The 22495-nt window shown below is 45.9% G+C and overlaps 1 protein-coding gene across 2 annotated transcripts in view; it reads left to right on the top strand.

The window, feature by feature from the left end:
* The window catches only part of LOC138661947 (PABIR family member 2-like), a 61684-nt gene that overhangs the window by 5589 nt on the left and 33600 nt on the right, over window positions 1-22495 (top strand). For both annotated transcript variants that reach the window (XM_069746971.1, XM_069746972.1), the window contains exon 2: window positions 3102-3180. In XM_069746971.1, the coding sequence (XP_069603072.1) occupies window positions 3102-3180 (79 nt within the window). The remainder of the gene's footprint in view (window positions 1-3101; window positions 3181-22495) is intronic.

Here is a 22495-nt window from a genome sequence, read left to right as displayed (position 1 = left end):
TTTACCAAACGCGGAACGGTATAAACGCCTCCCCCAATAGAAATTCATGAATAGCTGGTTTTTGGTCATTCTTCCTCACAAAAATCGGAATAAAAAGCGATCAAAAAATGTCACGTGCCTGAAAATGTTTTCAATAAAAACGTCAACTCGTCCCGCAAAAAACAAGACCTCACATGACTCTGTGGACCAAAATATGGAAAAATTATAGCTCTCAAAATGTGGTATTGCAAAAAATATTTTTTGCAATAAAAAGGGTCTTTCAGTGTGTGACGGCTGCCAATCATAAAAATCCGCTAAAAAACTCGCTATAAAAGTAAATCAAACCCCCCTTCATCACCCCCTTAGTTAGGGAAAAATTAAAAAAAAATGTATTTATTTCCATTTTCCCGTTAGGGCTAGGGTTAGGGCTAGGGCTAGGGTTAGGGCTAGGGTTAGGGCTAGGGTTAGGGCTAGGGTTAGGGTTAGGGCTAGGGTTAGGGTTGGGGCTAAAGTTAGGGTTTAGATTACATTTACAGTTGGGATTAGGGTTGGGGTTAGGGGTGTGTCAGGGTTAGAGGTGTGGTTAGGGTTACCGTTGGAATTGGGGTTAGGGGTGTGTTTAGATTAGGGTTTCAGTTATAATTGGGGGGTTTCCACTGTTTCGGCACATCAGGGGCTCTCCAAACACGACATGGCGTCCGATCTCAATTCCAGCCAATTCTGCGTTGAAAAAGTAAAACAGTGCTCCTTCCCTTCCGAGCTCTCCTGTGTGCCCAAACAGGGGTTTACCCTCACATATGGGGTATCAGCGTACTCAGGACAAATTGGACAACAACTTTTGGGGTCCAATTTCTCCTGTTACCCTAGGGAAAATACAAAACTGGGGGCTAAAAAATAATTTTTGTGGGAAAAAAATTTTGTTTTATTTTTATGGCTCTGCATTATAAACTTCTGTGAAGCACTTGGTGGGTCAAAGTGCTCACCACACCTCTAGATAAGTTCCTTAGGGGGTCTACTTTCCAAAATGGTGTCACTTGTGGGGGGTTTCAATGTTTAGGCACATCAGTGGCTCTCCAAAAGCAACATGGCGTCCCATCTCAATTTCTGTCAATTTTGCATTGAAAAGTCAAACGGCGCTCCTTCCCTTCCGAGCTCTCCCATGCGCCCAAACAGTGGTTTACTGCCACATATGGGGTATCAGCGTACTCAGGACAAATTGGACAACAACTTTTGTGGACCAATTTCTCCTGTTAACCTTGGGAAAATACAAAACTGGGGGCTAAAAAATAATTTTTGTGGGAAAACAAAAAGATTTTTTATTTTCACGGCTCTGCGTTATAAACTGTAGTGAAACACTTGGGGGTTCAAAGTTCTCACAACACATCTAGATAAGTTCATTGAGGGGTCTAGTTTCCAATATGGGGTCACTTGTGGGGGGTTTCTACTGTTTAGGTACATTAGGGGCTCTGCAAACGCAATGTGACGCATGCAGACCAATCCATCTAAGTCTGCATTCCAAATGATGCTCCTTCCCTTCCGAGCCCTCCCATGCGCCCAAACGGTGGTTCCCCCCCACATATCGGGTATCAGCGTACTCAGGACAAATTGGACAACAACATTTAGGGTCCAATTTCTCCTGCTAACCTTGGAAAAATACAAAACTGGGGGCTAAAATATAATTTTTGTGGAAAAAAAAATATTTTTTATTTGCAAGGCTCTGCGTTATAAACTGTAGTGAAATACTTGGGGGTTCAAAGCTCTCACAACACATCAAGATGAGTTCCTTAGGGGGTCTACTTTTCAAAATGGTGTCACTTGTGGGGGGTTTCTACTGTTTAGGTACATTAGGGGCTCTGCAAACGCAACATGGCGTCCCATCTCAATTTCTGTCAATTTTGCATTGAAAAGTCAAACGGCGCTCCTTCCCTTCCGAGCTCTCCCATGCGCCCAAACAGTGGTTTACTGCCACATATGGGGTATCAGCGTACTCAGGACAAATTGGACAACAACTTTTGAGGTCCAATTTCTTCTTACCCTTGGAAAAATAAAAAATTGGGGGCAAAAATATAATTTTTGTGAAAAAATATGATTTTTTATTTTTACGGTTCTGCATTATAAACTTCTGTGAAGCACTTGGTGGGTCAAAGTGCTCACCACACATCCAGATAAGTTCCTTAGGGGGTCTACTTTCCAAAATGGTGTCACTTGTGGGGGGTTTCAATGTTTAGGCACATCAGTGGCTCTCCAAACGCAACATGGCGTCCCATCTCAATTTCTGTCAATTTTGCATTGAAAAGTCAAACGGCGCTCCTTCCCTTCCGAGCTCTCCCATGCGCCCAAACAGTGGTTTACTGCCACATATGGGGTATCATCGTACTCAGGACAAATTGGACAACAACTTTTGGGGTCCATTTTCTCCTGTTACCCTTGGTAAAATAAAACAAATTGGAGCTGAAGTAAATTTTTTGTGTAAAAAAGTTAAATGTTCATTTTTATTTAAACATTCCAAAAATTCCTATTAAACACCTGAAGGGTTAATAAACTTCTTGAAAGTGGTTTTGAGCACCTTGAGGGGTGCAGTTTTTAGAATGGTGTCACACTTGGGCATTTTCTATCATATAGACCCCTCAAAATGACTTCAAATGAGACGTGGTCCCTAAAAAAAAATGGTGTTGTAAAAATGAGAAATTGCTGGTCAACTTTTAACCCTTATAACTCCCTAAGAAAAAAAAAATTGGTTCCAAAATTATGCTGATGTAAAGGAGACATGTGGGAAATGTTACTTATTAAGTATTTTGTGTGACATATCTCTGTGATTTAATTGCATAAAAATTCTAAGTTTGAAAATTGCGAAATTTTCAAAATTTTCGCCAAATTTCCGTTTTTTTCACAAATAAACGCAGGTACTATCAAAGAAATTTTACCACTATCATGAAGTACAATATGTCACGAGAAAACAATGTCAGAATCACCAGGATCCGTTGAAGCGTTTCGGAGTTATAACCTCATAAAGGGACAGTGGTCAGAATTGTAAAAATTGGCCTGGTCATTGACGTGCAAACCACCCTTGGGGGTAAAGGGGTTAACATTGTACCTTTTTTTTTTTTTTCTGCTTTCCACAGTGATCACTCCCAAGTGTTTCAACCCTACGTAGCCCGTGCACGCAGAAACAGCACTACTGTGGTGAACCGCCAGACTGTGGTAAGAGCGTGGGGTTATCTATAACCTAACCATTGCTGACCTTGTTTGTTACTTTCTGAAGCTTTTGGTTGGATGTGGAGCACCTGGTGTGCAAAGCTTCAATCTTGATAAATTGAGGCCTTTATGGAATGTAAATACAATAAATCTTGCAGGGGTTGTCAACTACTTAACCTCTTACTGACATAGTCATGGCCAAAAGTATTGGAACCCTTGAAATTATTCCAAAAAATGATTGCAATTACACGTTTGTTTCGTTTGCGTGTATTGATGATGTACAATAACAAATTGTATTGTGGTACCGTGTTAGCCAGAAAAAGCGATGTGAATATTTTTCTGCCCAATGATGACAGAAGTATTCTAGGAGTGATACCTTTATTGGCTAACCAGAAAATATGTTTGCAAGCTTTCAGAGCACAAAGGCTCCTTCTTCAGACAAGATTACAAATCTACTATATAAAGCTGAATGTGTGTGTGTATGTGTGTGTGTATATGTGTGTGTGTCCGGAATTGGCATCTGCACCGTCGCAGCTACAGCCACAAAATTTTGCACAGTCACACGTCTGGACCCTGAGAGCGTCATAGGCTATGTTGTGAGGTGAAATTTTAACTCCGCGCTTTCCAATTCACCAAACTATTTTTCCCCTATCTACATAATGGGGTAAAGTGAAAGGAAAAGTGTTGGAGGCAAATTGACAGCTGCCAGATGTGAACAAGGGGGACTTAAAGAATGAAAGCGATGGCGCCAAAGAGTATATACCGATCAGTTGCTAAGATGGGGCCCCGACATGAGATACTCACCACACATGGGGATATGAACACAAACACAAAATGCGCCACACACTACCAGATGCTTGAACACATATACCACCCTCAGCACACATTTCACCACACATACACCAACCTCGCCACATAAAAGTCGAAACACAAAAGTCGCCGCTCAAAACTCACCACGCGCAAAACTCGCCACATGCAAAAACTAGGCTCACGCAAAACTCGCCACAAGTGCAAAACTCACCTCATGGAAAACTCGCCACACGCAAAACTTGCACACGCGGAAAAATTGCCACATGCACAAAATTTGCAACACATGCAAAAGTTGCCTCACACAAAACTTGCACATACTCAAAAGGCACCAGACATAAAACTCACCACGCGCAAAACTCGCCATGCGCAAAACTTGCTGCACACAACTTGCTACACTAACCTGTCACATGCAACTCGACACACAAAAAGTTGCTACACGCATGTTGCCACACAAAACTCATCTCACAAAAGTCGCTACATGCATGTTGCCACACACAACTCAACACACACAACTTGACAAACGAAACTCGCCCTAAAACACACACAAGTCTGGTATTAGCCTTCAAAAATAAAAATCGGATTAATAAGCAGACAAACTACAAGAGCAACAAATGTACCATGTAGGAAATACGGCAGCTCTCAGTCACATGACCTGTCTATTATGTGTATGTGTGAGCTAATATATACTGCCAGGGGGAGGGCTTCCTGTTGGCTGGGGATTTATCAGGCTGCCAATTTATCTTACAAATACTGAGGTAAAAATACTGAGCAAATAACGTGTTAACGAGGTCTAATACAGGAGATCACACAGGTATATACTATATACAGGGGAGATGACACACAGATATATACTATATACAGGAGAAATGACACACAGGTATATACTATATAGAGGAGGAGATGACATACAGGTACATATATATACAGGAGGAGATGACACAGGTATATACTATATACAGGAGCAGATGACCTACAGGTATATACTATATACAGGAGGAGATGACATACAGGTATATGCTATATATAGAAGATGACATACAGGTATATACTATATACAGGAGGAGATGACATACAGGTATATACTATATATAGGAGGAGATGACATACAGGTATATACTATATATAGGAGGAGATGACATACAGGTATATACTATATAGGAGGAGATGACATACAGGTATATACTATATACAGGGGAGATGACACACAGCAGGTATATACTATATACAGGGGAGATTACATACATGTATATACTATATACAGGAGATGACATACAGTTGTATACTATATATAAGGGAGATGACAAACATGTATATACTGAGGTGAAAATGAGAGGTGTGAGGTGAAAATGAAAAGGTGTGAGTGCAAAATGAGAGGAGTGAGGGAAAATAGTGGAGTGATCGGAAAATGACAGATGTGAGGTCGAAATGACAAGTGTTAGGGGGGAATGAGAGGAGTGAGGGGGAAAATGAGAGGTGTGAGGGAGAAAATGAGAGATGTGAGGGGGAAAATTAAAGATGTGATTGGGAAAATGAAAGGCGTGATGGGAAAATAAGAGAAGTCACGTGCTATAACTAACCACAGATATTTACTATGCCCAGGTAACGCCGGGCTCTTCAGCTAGTCTAATATATAAAGCTGAATGTGTGTATATGTGTGTATGTATGTCCGGGATTGGCATCTGCACCGTCGCAGCTACAGCCACAAAATTTTGCACAGTCACACGTCTGGACCCTGAGAGCGTCATAGGCTATGTTGTGAGGTGAAATTTTAACCCCACACTTTCCAATTCACCAAACAATTTTGCCCCTATCTACATAATGGGGAAAAGTGAAAGGAAAAGTGTTGGAGGCAAATTGACAGCTGCCAGATGTGAACAAGGGGGACTTAAAGAGTGAGAGCGATGGCGCCAAAGAGTATATACCGTACAGTTGCTAAGGTGGGGCCCCGACATGGGATACTCACCACACACGGGGATATGAACACACACACAAAATGCGCCACACACTACCACGTGCTTGAACACATATTACCTTCAGCACACATTTCACCACACATACACCAACCTCGCCACATAAAAGTCGAAACTCAAAAGTCGCTGCTCAGAACTCGCCACCCGCAAAACTCGCCAGATGCAAAAACTAGGCTCACGCAAAACTCGCCACAAGTGCAAAACTCACCTCATGGAAAACTCGCCACACGCAAAACTTGCACACGCGGAAAAATTGCCACATGCACAAAAGTTGCAACACATGCAAAAGTTGCCTCACACAAAACTTGCACATGCTCAAAAGGCACCACACATAAAACACGCCATGCACAAAACTCGCCATGTGCAAAACTTGCTGCGCAAAACTTGCTGCACACAACTTGCTACACTAACCTGTCACATGCAACTCGACACACAAAAAGTTGCTACACGCATGTCGCCACACAAAACTCATCTCACAAAAGTCGCTACATGCATGTCGCCACACGCAACTCAACACACAATTTGACATATGAAACTCGCCCCAAAACACACAAGAGTCTGGTATTATCCTTCAAAAATAAAAATCTGATTAATAAGCAGACAAACTACAAGAGCAACAAATGTACCATATAGGAAATACGGCAGCTGTCAGTCACATGACCTGTCTATTATGTGTATGTGTGAGCTAATATTTACTGCCAGGGGGAGGGCTTCCTGTTGGCTGGGGATTTATCAGGCTGACAATTTAGCTTACAAATACTGAGGTAAAAATACTGAGCAAATAACGTGTGAACAAGGTCTAATACAGGAGGAGATGACACACAGGTATATACTATATACAGGGGAGATGACACACAGATATATACTATCTACAGGAGAGATGACACACAGGTATATACTATATAGAGGAGGAGATGACATACAGGTACATATATATACAGGAGGAGATGACATACAGGTATATACTATATACAGGAGGAGATGACACACAGGTATATACTATATACAGGAGCAGATGACCTACAGGTATATACTATATACAGGAGGAGATGACATACAGGTATATGCTATATATAGAAGATGACATGCAGGTATATACTATATACAGGAGGAGATGACACACAGATATATACTATATACAGGGAAGATGACACACAGGTATATACTATATACAGGAGGAGATGACATACAGGTATATACTATATATAGAAGGAGATGACATTCAGGTATATACTATAGGGGAGATGACATGCAGGTATATACTATATACAGGAGGAGATGACACACAGATATATACTATATACAGGGAAGATGACACACAGGTATATACTATATACAGGAGATGACATACAGATGTATACTATATATAAGGGAGATGACAAACATGTATATACTGAGGTGATGAGGTGAAAATGAGAGGTGTGAGGTGAAAATGAAAAGGTGTGAGTGCAAAATGAGAGGAGTGAGGAAAAATAGTGGAGTGATCAGAAAATGACAGATGTGATGTTGAAATGACAAGTGTTAGGGGGGAATGAGAGGAGTGAGGGAGAAAATGAGAGATGTGAGGGGGAAAATGAAAGATGTGATTGGGAAAATGAGAGGCGTGATGGGAAAATAAGAGACGTGAGGTGCTATAACTAACCACAGATATTTACTATGCCCAGGCAACGCCGGGCTCTTCAGCTAGTAGATTAATAAGAAACAAGCACATTTAAAGAATAGTACAGGAGGACATTTGTTAGGGGGTGGGAAGTGTGATGACTCCATAGATAAGCCAAGGTAATCAAATTAGGCATTTTCTTACAAATGGAGAGGCAATGGGAATAATGTTCTTAGTTATCTGGAGTCTGTCTGGTGGAGGTGTGAATTGTATCCATGTAGTGACTCATAAATGCAGGTGTTAAATTGAGTCTAAAGTCCCCTTCACATTAAGCGACGCTGCAGCGATACCGACAACGATCCGGATCGCTGCAGCGTCGCTGTTTGGTCGCTGGAGAGCTGTCACACAGACCGCTCTCCAGCGATGCCGGTAACCAGGGTAAACATCGGGTAACTAAGCGCAGGGCCGCGCTTAGTAACCCGATGTTTACCCTGGTTACCTTCCTAAAAGTAAAAAAAACAAACAGTACATACTTACCTAACGCTGTCTGTCCTCCAGCGCTGTGCTCTGCACTCCTCCTGTACTGTCTGTGTGAGCACAGCGGCCGGAAAGCAGAGCGGTGACGTCACCGCTCTGCTTTCTGGCTGACCGACGCTCACAGCCAGTACAGGAGAAGTGCAGAGCACAGCGCCGGGGGACAGACAGCGGTAGGTAAGTATGTAGTGTTTGTTTTTTTACTTTTAGGATGGTAACCAGGGTAAACATCGGGTTACTAAGCGTGGCCCTGCGCTTAGTTACCCGATGTTTACCCTGGTTACCAGTGAAGACATCGCTGGATCGGTGTCACACACGCCGATCCAGCGATGTCCACGGGAGATCCAGCGACGAAATAAAGTTCTGGACTTTCCTCAGCGACCAACGATCTCCCAGCAGGGGCCTGATCGTTGGTCGCTGTCACACATAACGATTTTATTAACGATATCGTTGCTACGTCACAAAAAGCAACGATATCGTTAACAATATCGTTATGTGTCAACGAATGGAACATCTTCATTAGTTTGGAATACAAACTAATGAAGATGTTCAATTCGTTGACACTGTCATCATTGGGCAGAAAAATATTCACATCGATTTGCGAAACTAAAAAAAAAAACAGTAAAAAAAAAGGCAAATTGGACATACTTTCACATTAAAATGTGCTGGAGAAAATCATTACGGCTAAGTGCACACGTCACAGAATTGCCGCTGAAATTTCCGCAGCAATTCCTGCCGCGGGTATATCGCATGCGGGATTGGCATGCTTATTCCTGCTAAAACTAGCATTTTGCAAGCATAATTAGCTTGCGGAATGCTAGCGTTTTCCAAGCGATCTGTAGCATCGCTTGGAAAACTGATTGACAGGTTGGTGACACTTGTCAAACATAGTGTTTGACAAGTGTGACCAACTTTTAACTATTGATGCTGCCTCTGCAGCATCAAAAGTATAAAGATATAATGTTTTAAATAATTAGTCAGTTTTAATGTATAGTGAACATGCTTAAAAAAACCAAACAAAATACAATTGTAAAATTGCATTTCTCTATTGCCTCTCATTGGGGGACACAGGAACCATGGGTGTATGCTGCTGCCAGTAGGAGGCTGACACTATGCACAAAAAAAGTTAGCTCCTGCTCTGCAGTGTACACCCCACCGACTGGCATTATGCACTTCAGTTTAGCTAAGTGTCAGTAGGATGTGGACACGGGTCTTTCATTAGACCCTTATCTACCTCAATGTGCGTCGTCTTCTTTCAGGTTTTTCAAGAAGGGATACAGGGTGAACAGTCACACCTGTAGTCCCACAATACGGACTGTGAGTACGGTGTGTACTGCCACCCCGTATCCTCATAGATCCCTCAGCAGGACCATGATCCTAGCACACAAGCGTGCTCAGAAGTCCGGTCCTAGCTCCGTCACCCACCCAATCGCCCACCAGAGCCTGTCGGTTTTGCGGAGACGAGGACGTCCATCACCAGCTCCCTGAACGTCTCATACCTTCCTTGGATTAAGGTTAGTAACGGACGACGTGGGATGTGTGAGGTGAGTATTTCCCCATCCGTCCCAGATTAGGCAATAGGCGTTAATAAAGGGTGCAGGCTACCTTTGGCCCGGTCGTCGCTGTTACATAGGCGGAAGACATTTGCAGGTATCTTAGCTGCAGACAGCTTTTGCAGACACAGATCCCCTCATCCGCACGGCAGCCTTTGCAGGCAGCTGAGTCCCTTCTCGCGCTGCTCCCCGTTTTCCGGCGGCCGCACTGCCTTCTTTCCGGCGCTGCAGCCTTTGCAGGCAGTTGCGTCTCTTCCTGCCCGGCTGCGACCGTACTGACTTATGCCTCGGCGCGGCTGCCTTTGTAGGCAGCCATGCTGCTCCTTTTTTTCCGGCGGCCGCACTGTCTTTTATCCGGCGCGGCAGCCTTGTGGCAGCCGCGCTGCTGCTTCTTCCGGCGCCGCGGCCCTCTCCGGCGGCCACCAGCCTCTAATTTTCCGGTGCCGACTCTGCCCACTTCCTCTTCTCTCGGGCTTTTCTCCCGCCCGACTGTCATAGCCCGCCCACCGGTGCCATCTTGGTGCTCCCCTACAGGCAGTTTAGCTCCGCCCACCACTCCTGTGCCCCTCATGAAGCATTTCGGCGCCACGATCGCTCCTCGAAGAGCGCAAATCCTGGCATCCCCGGCTACCTTTCGGACGCCATCCCTCTGCTGTTGCCCGCATCTAGCTCCGGATCCTGAAGCCGTCTCTGACTGACTCTTGAGGAGCATTTTCCAAGCTGTGCAGTGGACGCCGAGTCGTCTGCCGTGAGTAGCTCTGCACTGCAGACTGACACTCTCCTCTGCCCTCCTGTCCCCTAACCTTCTGGCATTACTCAGGGGTTCGTTCGCCATGTCTAATTCTAAGGGAGGTCGCTCTCGTCCTCCTACTTCTTCCTCTACTTCCTCTGCCTTAGTCAAACACTGTGTTCGTCTTGTAACTGCAGGCTTCCCTCAGGTAAGTCCTCTCCCCTCTGTCAGGCCTGCAGCAACCCCATTATGCCCACCGCCCAGGATTCCCCTGCTGCTCTGCTTGAGTGAGGCCTCCACCCCAGGTTGGGCTTCCGCTCTGTCACAATCGGTAGCGGATCTAACGCGGGTGTCCCAGACCCTTGTGTCCGTGCTTGATAGGTTGCCAGACTCCAGCAGTAGCCAGCGGGTCGCAGGAACCTCCGTCCGAGCCTCCCATTATAGGCCGCAAAAGATCCAGACAGGAACGCCGGTCTGAGTCCTCTTCTCGTTCCATCTCCCCACACGGTCCTTATCTGCGATCGGCTTCTCCCTGATCCTCCTCACCTGAGTCAGGCGAAGCTTTCTCTGATGCGCCTTCAGAGGATAATTTGGAGCTGGATTCCAACCAAATCGCTACCATGAGGGATATGGTTCAGAGTCTTATTGGAGTAATCAATCAGACCTGTGGCATCAAAGATTCCTCTACGGAACCCGCAGTCCAGGCGGTTTCGTTTAGACGGTCTAAAACACCTTCCAAGGTTTTCGCTCCTCATCCTGAGTTCGATTAGCTTCTGACCAGAGAAAGGGAGAATACGACCAGACGTTTTCAAAGAGGAAAGCGCCTTGGCATCTAATATCCTTTTTCCTCGGATCTCATCGCCAACTGGACTTCTTCTCCCTCTGTGGATCCGCCAGTTTCTAGACTTTCCACCAACACAGTCCTCCCGCTGTCGGGCGGAGCATCTCTGAAAGATTCCAACGATAGAATCATAGAGTCCTTTGCGAAGTCGGCCTTCGAGGCGGCCGCTTCTGCCCTATGCCCGGCCTTTGCTTCCACCTGGGTTTCGAAATCTATATCTGAATGGGCCAAACAACTCCATCGGGGCATTTTGGCCGGAGCTCCACCAGAACAGCTGGTGGAACTTGCCACCCAGATTTCTCATGCTGGGGAATACTTGGTCTCTGCTTCCCTGGACACCACGTGCTGTGCCGCTCAGGCGTCTAGTAATGTTGCCATCCGTCGTACCGTCTGGCTCAAGGCCTGGCAGGCGGATTTGTCATCAAAAAAGTTCCTTACCAGTCTGCCTTTTCAGGGATGTCGTCTCTTCGGTTCCAAACTGGACCAAATTATTAAGGACGGTACCGGGGGCACAAGCTCCCTTCTTCCCCAGTCCAAGCCTTGCCGGCCTCCTCCTAGGCGGCAATTCCGGCCCTTTCGGCCTTTTTATCGCTTTATGGCGTCAAATTCCTTTTCCCAGCAGCAGCAGAGGCCGCAGGCACGTCAAGAGAAGAAGGCAGTATCCTTTAGACCCACTCCTTCCTGGCGTCCCCGCTACTCCCAAGGTAGATCTTCCCGGTCTAGGACTGGAAGATCCACCTCGGCATGACTCACGGCAAGACCCCAGCGCACCTCCCAAGCTGGGCGGCCGTCTCCTCTTCTTCAGGGACGTCTGGATCTCCTCAGTGGAGGACGCATGAGTCAGGGAAGTGGTATCCTCAGGATACAAAATAGAATTCATTTCACGGCCCCGGGATCGTTTCTTCGAGTCCCGCCCTCCAAGAGACCCCGCTCTAGTTCTGGGTTTCTTTGCAGCCATCGCTTCTCTCCTCAAAGCCAGGGTAATCGTTCCCGTCCCAGAAAAAGAACGGTTCACAGGTTTCTATTCAAATCTTTTTGTGGTACCGAAAAAAGACGGCAAGGTTCGTCCCATTCTGGATCTCAAATTGCTAAACAAGAGAGTTCGTCTGAGACACTTCAGGATGGAATCCCTTTGTTCAGTAATTGCTTCCATGGAGGCCCAGGAATTTCTGTGTTCCATAGATATTCAGGATGCCTACCTCCATGTCCCGACCGCTCCCAGGGTTTTCACGAAGATCATGGCGGCACTGATAGCCATCTTGAGGGTCAGGGGACCGGTACTTTTTCCATACCTTGTCGACATCCTTTTTTTTTTTTTAATCAAATAGATTTTTATTGATTTATAAAATGCAATAAACATTTAACAATAACACATGTTTTTCAATTCCCCACCCAGCATTAACCCCCGTTTACCCATCCCACCGCCCTTTCCCACTTAGACAGCTCACGTCCTTCTTTTAACATGTCTTGTAGCATTATATACTTTTTTTTTTTTAATTCAAATAAATTTTTATTAAGAATAACAAGATAAATGACATGTTACATTCTCATTTTCAATACAAAGCTTCCCCCCCCCTTTCAAACATTCCTCTTCAATCCCACCCCCCCCCAACCCCACCCAACAAAGCAGCTCACCTTGCTTAGCACTTCCATCATTAGACCAATATACTATCTAATCACTCAGCCAATAATATAAGCCACATTTAACATTACCATTAATTAGGAACCTTAATTAACTCTCCCTCTATAATACCCCTATCCCATAGCAATCCACGGAGACCACATTTTATTGAACATTTCGATTTTCCCTCTTTTTTTATAAAACCCCTTTTCCAGTGTCAGGCCCTGCTTCACATACTGGAGGAATTCTCCTCTTGACGGCGGTTCTTCCCTAATCCAATTTCGAGCTATTACCTTCCTAGCCATGTATAACAATCTGGCAATAGCTATCTTTAGGTTATCCACTCCAATCTCATCCACACATCCCAACAAGCACACAACTGGATCCCTTGGCACCTTACATCCATACGCACCTTCCATACGACTCAAAACTACCACCCAAAAAGCAGCCAGTCTCGGACACGTCCACATCATATGGAGTATATCAGCATCTGCAGTTTTACACCTCGGGCATTCAGAATCATCACGCAAACCAGCCTTATATAGCACCATCGGTGACTTATAAACCCTGTGTATCACATAGAGCTGTGACATTCTATACGGTTCGCTCAGTGACAATCGTGGGACCCATTCTAGCACCGACTCCCAAGTCTCATTCTCCATTGGACCCAGATCCCTCTCCCACTTCGCTCTCGCCATTATTGGAAACCCCAATAGGAAAGTATGCAACAGATCTTTATACAAAGTAGATATGACCCCCCCCCAGTAGTCCCTTCATTACACACATACTCCAGTACTATATCCCTCTGAATTCCAATACCTCCGTTTCTACTCTGAGCTCCAAAAGCATGCCTCATCCGCAAATACTGAAATTCCCCTACAGTCCCGAGACCAAATTCCGCCTGTAATTGGGAAAATGAATTCAATTCACCTCGCTCAATTATTTGATACACGTATTGAATCCCTTTGACTTGCCATTCTGTCAGTACCCCCAGTGCCTCAAACTCCTGTAAGTTGCTGTTATGCCATAGCGGTGATAATCTAGTCAAATCCGTGACCCCACGTATATGTCTCAGCCTACCCCACAGCCTGCGTATCAACAACACAGTCGGGTATAATTTCCCCAGAGCCCCCAGGGATCCATCCTCCAAACATTGTACTACTGGCCTTCTTTTTGTCACCACTTCCATCAACCGCTGTACCGCTCCAGATGACCCTTCATGCGCCCAGCCTTTTAAATGCTGACTCTGGGCTGCAAGAAAATATATTTCAGGGTTAGGCAGTGCCAGTCCCCCATCTTCCTTGGGTCGCTAGAGTGTCTCCAGTTTGATACCCGGATGCTGTCTCCCCCATATTAAATTCCTGAACAGAGAGTTAATCTGTCTAAATCTCCCGCGTGGTATCCAAACTGGCGCATTATGAAGAATATACAGTATTTTTGGCATCAAAATCATTTTAATAAGATTCACCCTACCTACCACAGATAAATGCAGTTTAAGCCAAGCATCCGCTTTCGCTTTAAGAACACCTAAGATTGGAGTCAGATTTCTATCTATATAGTCAGTAACAGGCATAGATACCCATATTCCAAGGTACTTAAATTGGCTAGTCACCTCCAGTCGCCCATCCTCCAGTGGCTCCCCACCATCATCATCCACCTTAAACAAGACAGACTTACTCCAGTTTATCCTAAGTCCCGACACCGATCCGAAACGCTCAATAATCCCAATGGCTCCCTCCAAGGACGTACCCGGGTCAGCCAGAAAAAGCAGAATGTCATCCGCATACAACGCCACCCTTTCTTCAATCATCCCATATTTAAACCCAGTCACCTCATCAGACCGTCGAAGCTTACCAGCTGGTGGTTCCACAGCCAGAGCAAACAAAAGAGGAGAGAGTGGACACCCCTGTCTCGTCCCTCTAGCCAGTTGTATGGTTCGTGATAACTCCCCATTTACCCTAACCCTAGCCATCGGCATCGAGTACATCAGTCGAATCCAGGATATGAACTGCGGTCCAAACCCCATACTCCGTAGCACCTGCCAGAGATATCCCCACTCCACACTATCGAATGCCTTATGGGCGTCTAAAGATGCAATAACTCTCTGGCCACAGTTGTCGGATCTGAGTTGCAAATTCATATACAGCCTTCGTAAGTTGATCGCAGTGGACCTATCAGGCATAAAGCCAGACTGGTCTGAGTGCACCAGGCCGGAAATAACACTTGTCAACCTCATCGCCAACACCTTAGCCAGAAGTTTAACGTCTGTAGTAAGCAAGCAGATTGGCCGATATGAATCCGGCTGTGTCGGGTCCTTCCCCTCCTTAGGAATCGCCACTATTATGGCCTCCCGCATAGATGCCGGTAGACGACCGCCACTCCTAGTCTCCTCCAGAAGTACCCTTAATTTAGGGATCAGCACTTCCCCAAAGTTTTTATAAATTTCAGCAGGAAATCCATCTACGCCAGGTGCCTTCCCTTTAGCCATAGACTGCAGTGCCCGACCCAACTCCTCCTCCGTGATGGGAGCTTCCAAATCTTCTCTATCTATGTCACTCAGCCTTGGGAGCTCCAATTCCTCAAGGAACGCCACCGTGTCCCCCACCGACCCATCTACCTGAGAGGAATATAGGTCCGCATAAAAATCTGCAAAAATGTCCAAAATCTCTGAAGTCTCAGAGACAGCCACACCGCTCCCCGATACCAAAGAATGAACAAAGGACGTGTCTTTCTGGGCAGAAGCCACCATCGATAGCAAATGACCCACAGAATCGCCCTCCTGGCAAAAAGCCAGATTCATGAATTCCCTCTTCCTTTCAGCCTTACCGAGCAATACCTCCCCCCAACTGACTCTGAGCTGCCTTTAGCCTCCTCCCAGCTTCCGGAGTACCCGCTATTACCATCTCATCCTCGGCTATCCTCAGCCCATCAACCGCCAACCTCTGTCTCTCTCGATTTCCTCTTATACCTGCTAATATCCCTGAACAGCTTTCCCCTCAAGTACGCCTTCATGGTTTCCCACACAGTAAGAACATCTACACTTCCCTCGTTAATCTCAAAAAATTCCACCAACTCCTTTTTTATCTTTTCCAAGTCCATACTGTGTAGCCAATTAGGGTGAATCTTCCACTCCTTCCTGCTCCCGATCCGTGTCCCCACCGGCCGAAATTCCACCTCAACTGGACTATGGTCTGAAAGAGCCCTAGGCAAATATCTCACCTCCCCTACCATCGTGTCCAGTAAACGGTTACCCAGCGCCAAGTCAATCCTAGACAAAGTACCATGAGCTGGCGAGTAGTATGAGTACGCCCTTTCCCCAATATGTCTAACTCTCCATAAATCAATCATACCTACTTCCCGGACATAGGTCCCAAACGTAGTGATATGTCCCCCTGTTCTATTCTGGGGATTTTTGTTTTTGTCCCAAAAGTCATCACAGATATTATTAAGATCGCCAATAATTAGAAATGGTAACGGTCCCCAACGCTCTACCCTCTCCAGCACCTCTCTTATCTTCTTACTTGAGTATGAGGGCGGAATATACATTGCCGCTATACACATCAACACTCCATTTATTTTACATTTCACCACCACATACTGACCATCCACATCCTCTTTTACCATTACCTCCTCATACTGCACCCCCGCAGGTATTAACACAGACACACCCCTGGAGTACGTTGAGAAAGTAGAATGATGCGCCCTCTGTATCCAGCGCCTATTCAATACATCCACCCTCTCCCGCACTAAATGTGTCTCTAGCAAACATATCATTGAGACCTTCTGTTCTCGGACATACTGCGGACTTGCCGCCCGCCGTGTTTTATCCGCCAGACCTCTCACATTCCAACTCAATATTTTAATACAATCTCCCATCATGTGGCTCATCATTTCTTAAAGTATCCAATTTCCCAAGTATGAGCAGTCCCAACCCCCCTGCCCCCTCCCAACTTGCCCCCCTAACCCTACAATATAACACATTCTTCCTCTCATCAAGAACCTCGTCGAGCCTTATCAAGGCTCCGTCTTTTTCTCAGGCTCACGAGAGCCTATCCATCGTCCTCGACACTCTAGCCCGTTTCGGGTGGCTTGTCAACAGGAACTAATCCTGTCTTATTCCTTCCCAGTACCTCGTCTTTCTGGGCATGCTCTTCGACACTCGTCAGACCAAAGTCTTCCTTCCCGAAGACAAGAGATCCATCCTTCGTCGGGACGTACGCTTGCGCCAGGGTCCTCGGTTTCCATCCTTCCGATCGGCCATGAAGGTTCTGAGGAGAATGGTAGCAACATTGGAAGCGATTCCCTTCGCCCAATTTCACTCGCGACCTCTTCAGCAAGCCATCCTGTCACAGTGGGACAGGTCTGTCTTCTCCCTGGATCGTCCGATCCGACTCTCTCCCCGGGCCAAACGGTCACTCAACTAGTGTCTGACGTCACCTCTCATCTCTCCCAGGGCAGGTCCTTCCTTCCAGTTCACTGGCAGGTGCTGACGGACGCCAGCCTTATTGGCTGGAGTGCGGTGTTTCGTCCCCTGACTGTTCAGGGTCGTTGGTCGGCACAGGGGTCAGCTCTGCCAATCAATGTCCTCGAGATTCGGGCCATCTTTCTCTCCCTTCGTCACTGGAAAAGGATTCTCAGGGGTCTACCTATCCGAATCCAGATGGACAATGCCACGGCGGTGGCATATGTCAACCATCGAGGGGGACTCGGAGCTTGGCCGAGGTATCCAAGATCCCCTGGGCAGAGGCAACGGTTCCGGTGCATATCCCCGGCGTGGACACTTGGGCCGCCGACTTCCTCAGCCGCGAGGGTCTCACGGCAGGGGAATGGTCCTTGCATCAGGAGGTCTTCCATCAGATTTGTCTTCGATGGGGGACTCCAGACATGGACCTCACGGCGTCCCGAATGAACAGGAAGGTTCCTCGGTTTGTCTCCAGATCTCGCGACCCTCTCGCAGTGGGTGTCGTCGCTCTGTCCATTCCTTGGTCGCAGTTCGTGCTCCCCGATCTGTTTCCACCCCTTCCCTTGCTTCCCAAGCTGTTGAAAAAGATCAAGGCAGAAGGGGTGCCGGTCATTCTGATCGCCCTGGATTGGCCCAGGAGATCTTGGTTCGCGGAGATCGTCAATCTTTTTGCGGACGGCCCCTGGCGCCTTCCAGACAGACCCGATCTGCTGTCTCAGGGTCTGATCTGCCACCCGAATTCTCGGTCGCTCAGTTTAACGGCGTGGCTGTTGAGATCGCAGTTCTAAGAGCGTCCGGCCTTTCGGACCGGGTGATTCACACTATGATACAGGCTAGGAAGCCTTCGTCTTCCAGGATCTACTATCGTACCTGGAAGGCTTTCTTCCGTTGGTGCGAGTCCAACCGCGTTTCACCTATGTCCTTTTCCCTGCCTTCCACTTTGGCCTTCCTTCAGGCAGGACTGGATTTGGGCCTTGCTCTTAGTTCCCTAAAGTGCCTGGTTTCTGCGCTCTCCATCCTTTTTTAGAAGACTTTATCTTCTCGGCCACAGGTTAAGACCTTCCTTCAAGGAGTAGCCCATGCTGACCCTCCGTACAGGGCCCCTGTGGATTCATGGGATTTAAATCTTGTGCTGGACGTTCTGAGGGGTCTACATTTGAGCCTCTCAGGGAGGTCTCCCTTTCAGTTCTATCTTGGAAGGTGGCCTTTCTTGTGGCCATCACTTCTATCCGCTGCGTTTCCGAGTTGGTGGCCCTTTCTTGCCGACCTCCTTTCTTGGTTATCTACCAGGACAAGGTGGTCCTCAGGCCTTCCTTCCCAAGGTGGTTTCCACCTTCCACCTCAGCGAGGACATTGTTCTACCTTCCTTTTGTCCAGCGCCGACTCATTCTCTGGAGCGATCGTTGAACAAGCTGGACCTCGTCAAGGCAGTGAGGATCTACCTGGCTAGAAAGGCCTCTTTCCGGAAACGGACTCTCTTTTCGTCATTCCTGATGGCATGCGTAGAGGCCTGCCGGCTTCCAAGGCGACTATTGCTCGCTGGATCAGAACGGCAATTTTGGAGGCTTACCAGGTCAAGAACAGAGTGCCCCCTCCTGGGATAAAGGCTCACTCTACCTGGGCAGTCGGCGCTTCCTGGCCGGTACACCACAGGGCTTCCGCCCTACAGCTTTGCAAAGCTTCTAGCCACACGTTCGCCAAATTTTACAAGGTCCATACCTACGCTTCGGCGGACGCCAGCCTAGGCAGAAGGATCTTGCAGGCGGCAGTGGTGAGTCCTCTGACCTGATGGAAGTCTGTTTTTCCCACCCCAGGGACTGCTTTGGGACGTCCCATGGTTCCTGTGTCCCCCAATGAGAGGCGATAGAGAAAACAGGATTTTTGGTTGCTTACCGTAAAATCTGTTTCTCGGAGCCTTCATTGGGGGACACAGCACCCTCCCATGTTATTCAGTTTCTATTGTTCTGTGTTCTATGACTGTTCTCATGTTTACAGTTCTCATGTTTGTGGTTATGTTTCAACCTTATTGTTTTGTGTCCTACTGCTTTCTCACTAACTGAAGTGCATAATGTCAGTTGGTTGGGTGTACACTGCAGGGGAGGAGCTAACTTTTTTTGTGCATAGTGTCAGCCTCCTAGTGGCAGCAGAATACACCAATGGTTCCTGTGTCCCCCAATGAAGGATCCGAGAAACAGATTTTAGGGTAAGGCTAGGGTCACATTGCGTTAGGGCAGTCCGTTTAGCACATAGCGCTACGGACTGCGCTAACGCAATGTCCCAAAAAGGATAGCGATAGCCGATCCCGCTAGCGCAGATCCCCGATCTGCGCTAGCGAGGAACGGACCGCGAACGCTGCAAGCAGCAAGTACCGCCATAACGCAGCCCTAGCCTAAGCAACCAAAAATCCTGTTTTGTTTTTTTTTTTTGCAATTTCAATGCTCTTGGAATTTTTTTCCTGCTTTCCAGGACATCACATGATAAAATGGTGTCATTCAAAAGTACAACTCGTCCCACAAAAAACAAGCCCTCAACCACCATATTGATGTGAAAATAAAAAATTTGTGGCTCTTGGAAGAAGGGGAAGGAAAAAAAACTAAACGGAAAAACACAAAAAATGGCCACATTATCAAGGGTTTAATCCTCTTTTTAACCCCTTCCCGCCGCGGCCCTTTTTCGTTTGTGTTTTCGTTTTTCACTCCCCTCCCCAGAGCCATTACTTTTTTTTATTTTTTCGTCAATATGGTCATGTGAGGGCTTATTTTTTGCGAGATGAGTTGTACTTTTGAACGACACCATTGGTTTTACCTTGTCTTGTACTAGAAAACGGGAAAAAAATTCCAAGTGCGGTGAAATTGCAAAAAAATGTGCAATCCCCCACTTGTTTTTTGACTGGCTTTTTTGCTAGCTTCACTAAATGCTAAAAGTGACCTGCCATTATGTTTCTCCAGGTCAGTACGAGTTCATAGACATCTAACATGTCTAGGATATTTTTTATCTAAGTGGTGAAAAAAAATTCAAAACTTTGCTTTTGGGAATAAAAGGACTAGAAATAGGAAAAACCCAATGTGGCTAAACAAAGAAGTAAGACAGGCAATTAACAGTAAAAAGAAAGCATTTGCACTACTAAAGCAGGATGGCACCATTGAAGCTCTAAAAAACTATAGGGAGAAAAATACTTTATCTAAAAAACTAATTAAAGCTGCCAAAAAGGAAACAGAGAAGCACATTGCTAAGGAGAGTAAAACTAATCCCAAACTGTTCTTCAACTATATCAATAGTAAAAGAATAAAAACTGAAAATGTAGGCCCCTTAAAAAATAGTGAGGAAAGAATGGTTGTAGATGACGAGGAAAAAGCTAACATATTAAACACCTTCTTCTCCACGGTATTCACGGTGGAAAATGAAATGCTAGGTGAAATCCCAAGAAACAATGAAAACCCTATATTAAGGGTCACCAATCTAACCCAAGAAGAGGTGCGAAACCGGCTAAATAAGATTAAAATAGATAAATCTCCGGGTCCGGATGGCATACACCCACGAGTACTAAGAGAACTAAGTAATGTAATAGATAAACCATTATTTCTTATTTTTAGTGACTCTATAGCGACAGGGTCTGTTCCGCAGGACTGGCGCATAGCAAATGTGGTGCCAATATTCAAAAAGGGCTCTAAAAGTGAACCTGGAAATTATAGGCCAGTAAGTCTAACCTCTATTGTTGGTAAAATATTTGAAGGGTTTCTGAGGGATGTTATTCTGGATTATCTCAATGAGAATAACTGTTTAACTCCATATCAGCATGGGTTTATGAGAAATCGCTCCTGTCAAACCAATCTAATCAGTTTTTATGAAGAGGTAAGCTATAGGCTGGACCACGGTGAGTCATTGGACGTGGTATATCTCGATTTTTCCAAAGCGTTTGATACCGTGCCGCACAAGAGGTTGGTACACAAAATGAGAATGCTTGGTCTGGGGGAAAATGTGTGTAAATGGGTTAGTAACTGGCTTAGTGATAGAAAGCAGAGGGTGGTTATAAATGGTATAGTCTCTAACTGGGTCGCTGTGACCAGTGGGGTACCGCAGGGGTCAGTATTGGGACCTGTTCTCTTCAACATATTCATTAATGATCTGGTAGAAGGTTTACACAGTAAAATATCGATATTTGCAGATGATACAAAACTATGTAAAGCAGTTAATACAAGAGAAGATAGTATTCTGCTACAGATGGATCTGGATAAGTTGGAAACTTGGGCTGAAAGGTGGCAGATGAGGTTTAACAATGATAAATGTAAGGTTATACACATGGGAAGAGGGAATCAATATCACCATTACACACTGAACGGGAAACCACTGGGTAAATCTGACAGGGAGAAGGACTTGGGGATCCTAGTTAATGATAAACTTACCTGGAGCAGCCAGTGCCAGGCAGCAGCTGCCAAGGCAAACAGGATCATGGGGTGCATTAAAAGAGGTCTGGATACACATGATGAGAGCATTATACTGCCTCTGTACAAATCCCTAGTTAGACCGCACATGGAGTACTGTGTCCAGTTTTGGGCACCGGTGCTCAGGAAGGATATAATGGAACTAGAGAGAGTACAAAGAAGGGCAACAAAATTAATAAAGGGGATGGGAGAACTACAATACCCAGATAGATTAGCGAAATTAGGATTATTTAGTCTAGAAAAAAGACGACTGAGGGGCGATCTAATAACCATGTATAAGTATATAAGGGGACAATACAAATATCTCGCTGAGGATCTGTTTATACCAAGGAAGGTGACGGGCACAAGGGGGCATTCTTTGCGTCTGGAGGAGAGAAGGTTTTTCCACCAACATAGAAGAGGATTCTTTACTGTTAGGGCAGTGAGAATCTGGAATTGCTTGCCTGAGGAGGTGGTGATGGCGAACTCAGTCGAGGGGTTCAAGAGAGGCCTGGATGTCTTCCTGGAGCAGAACAATATTGTATCATACAATTATTAGGTTCTGTAGAAGGACGTAGATCTGGGTATTTATTATAATGGAATATAGGCTGAACTGGATGGACAAATGTCTTTTTTCGGCCTTACTAACTATGTTACTATGTTACTATGTATGCTTTAAAAAAAAAATATAGCGCCATTTTCCGTTACCCGTAGCGTCTCCATTTTTCGTGATCTGGGGTCGGGTGAGGGCTTATTTTTTGCGTGCCAAGCTTACGTTT

This window comes from Ranitomeya imitator, chromosome 2 (genome assembly GCF_032444005.1).
Source record: "Ranitomeya imitator isolate aRanImi1 chromosome 2, aRanImi1.pri, whole genome shotgun sequence".
Lineage (NCBI taxonomy): Eukaryota > Metazoa > Chordata > Amphibia > Anura > Dendrobatidae > Ranitomeya > Ranitomeya imitator.
This window is presented reverse-complemented; position numbering and strand designations above follow the sequence as displayed.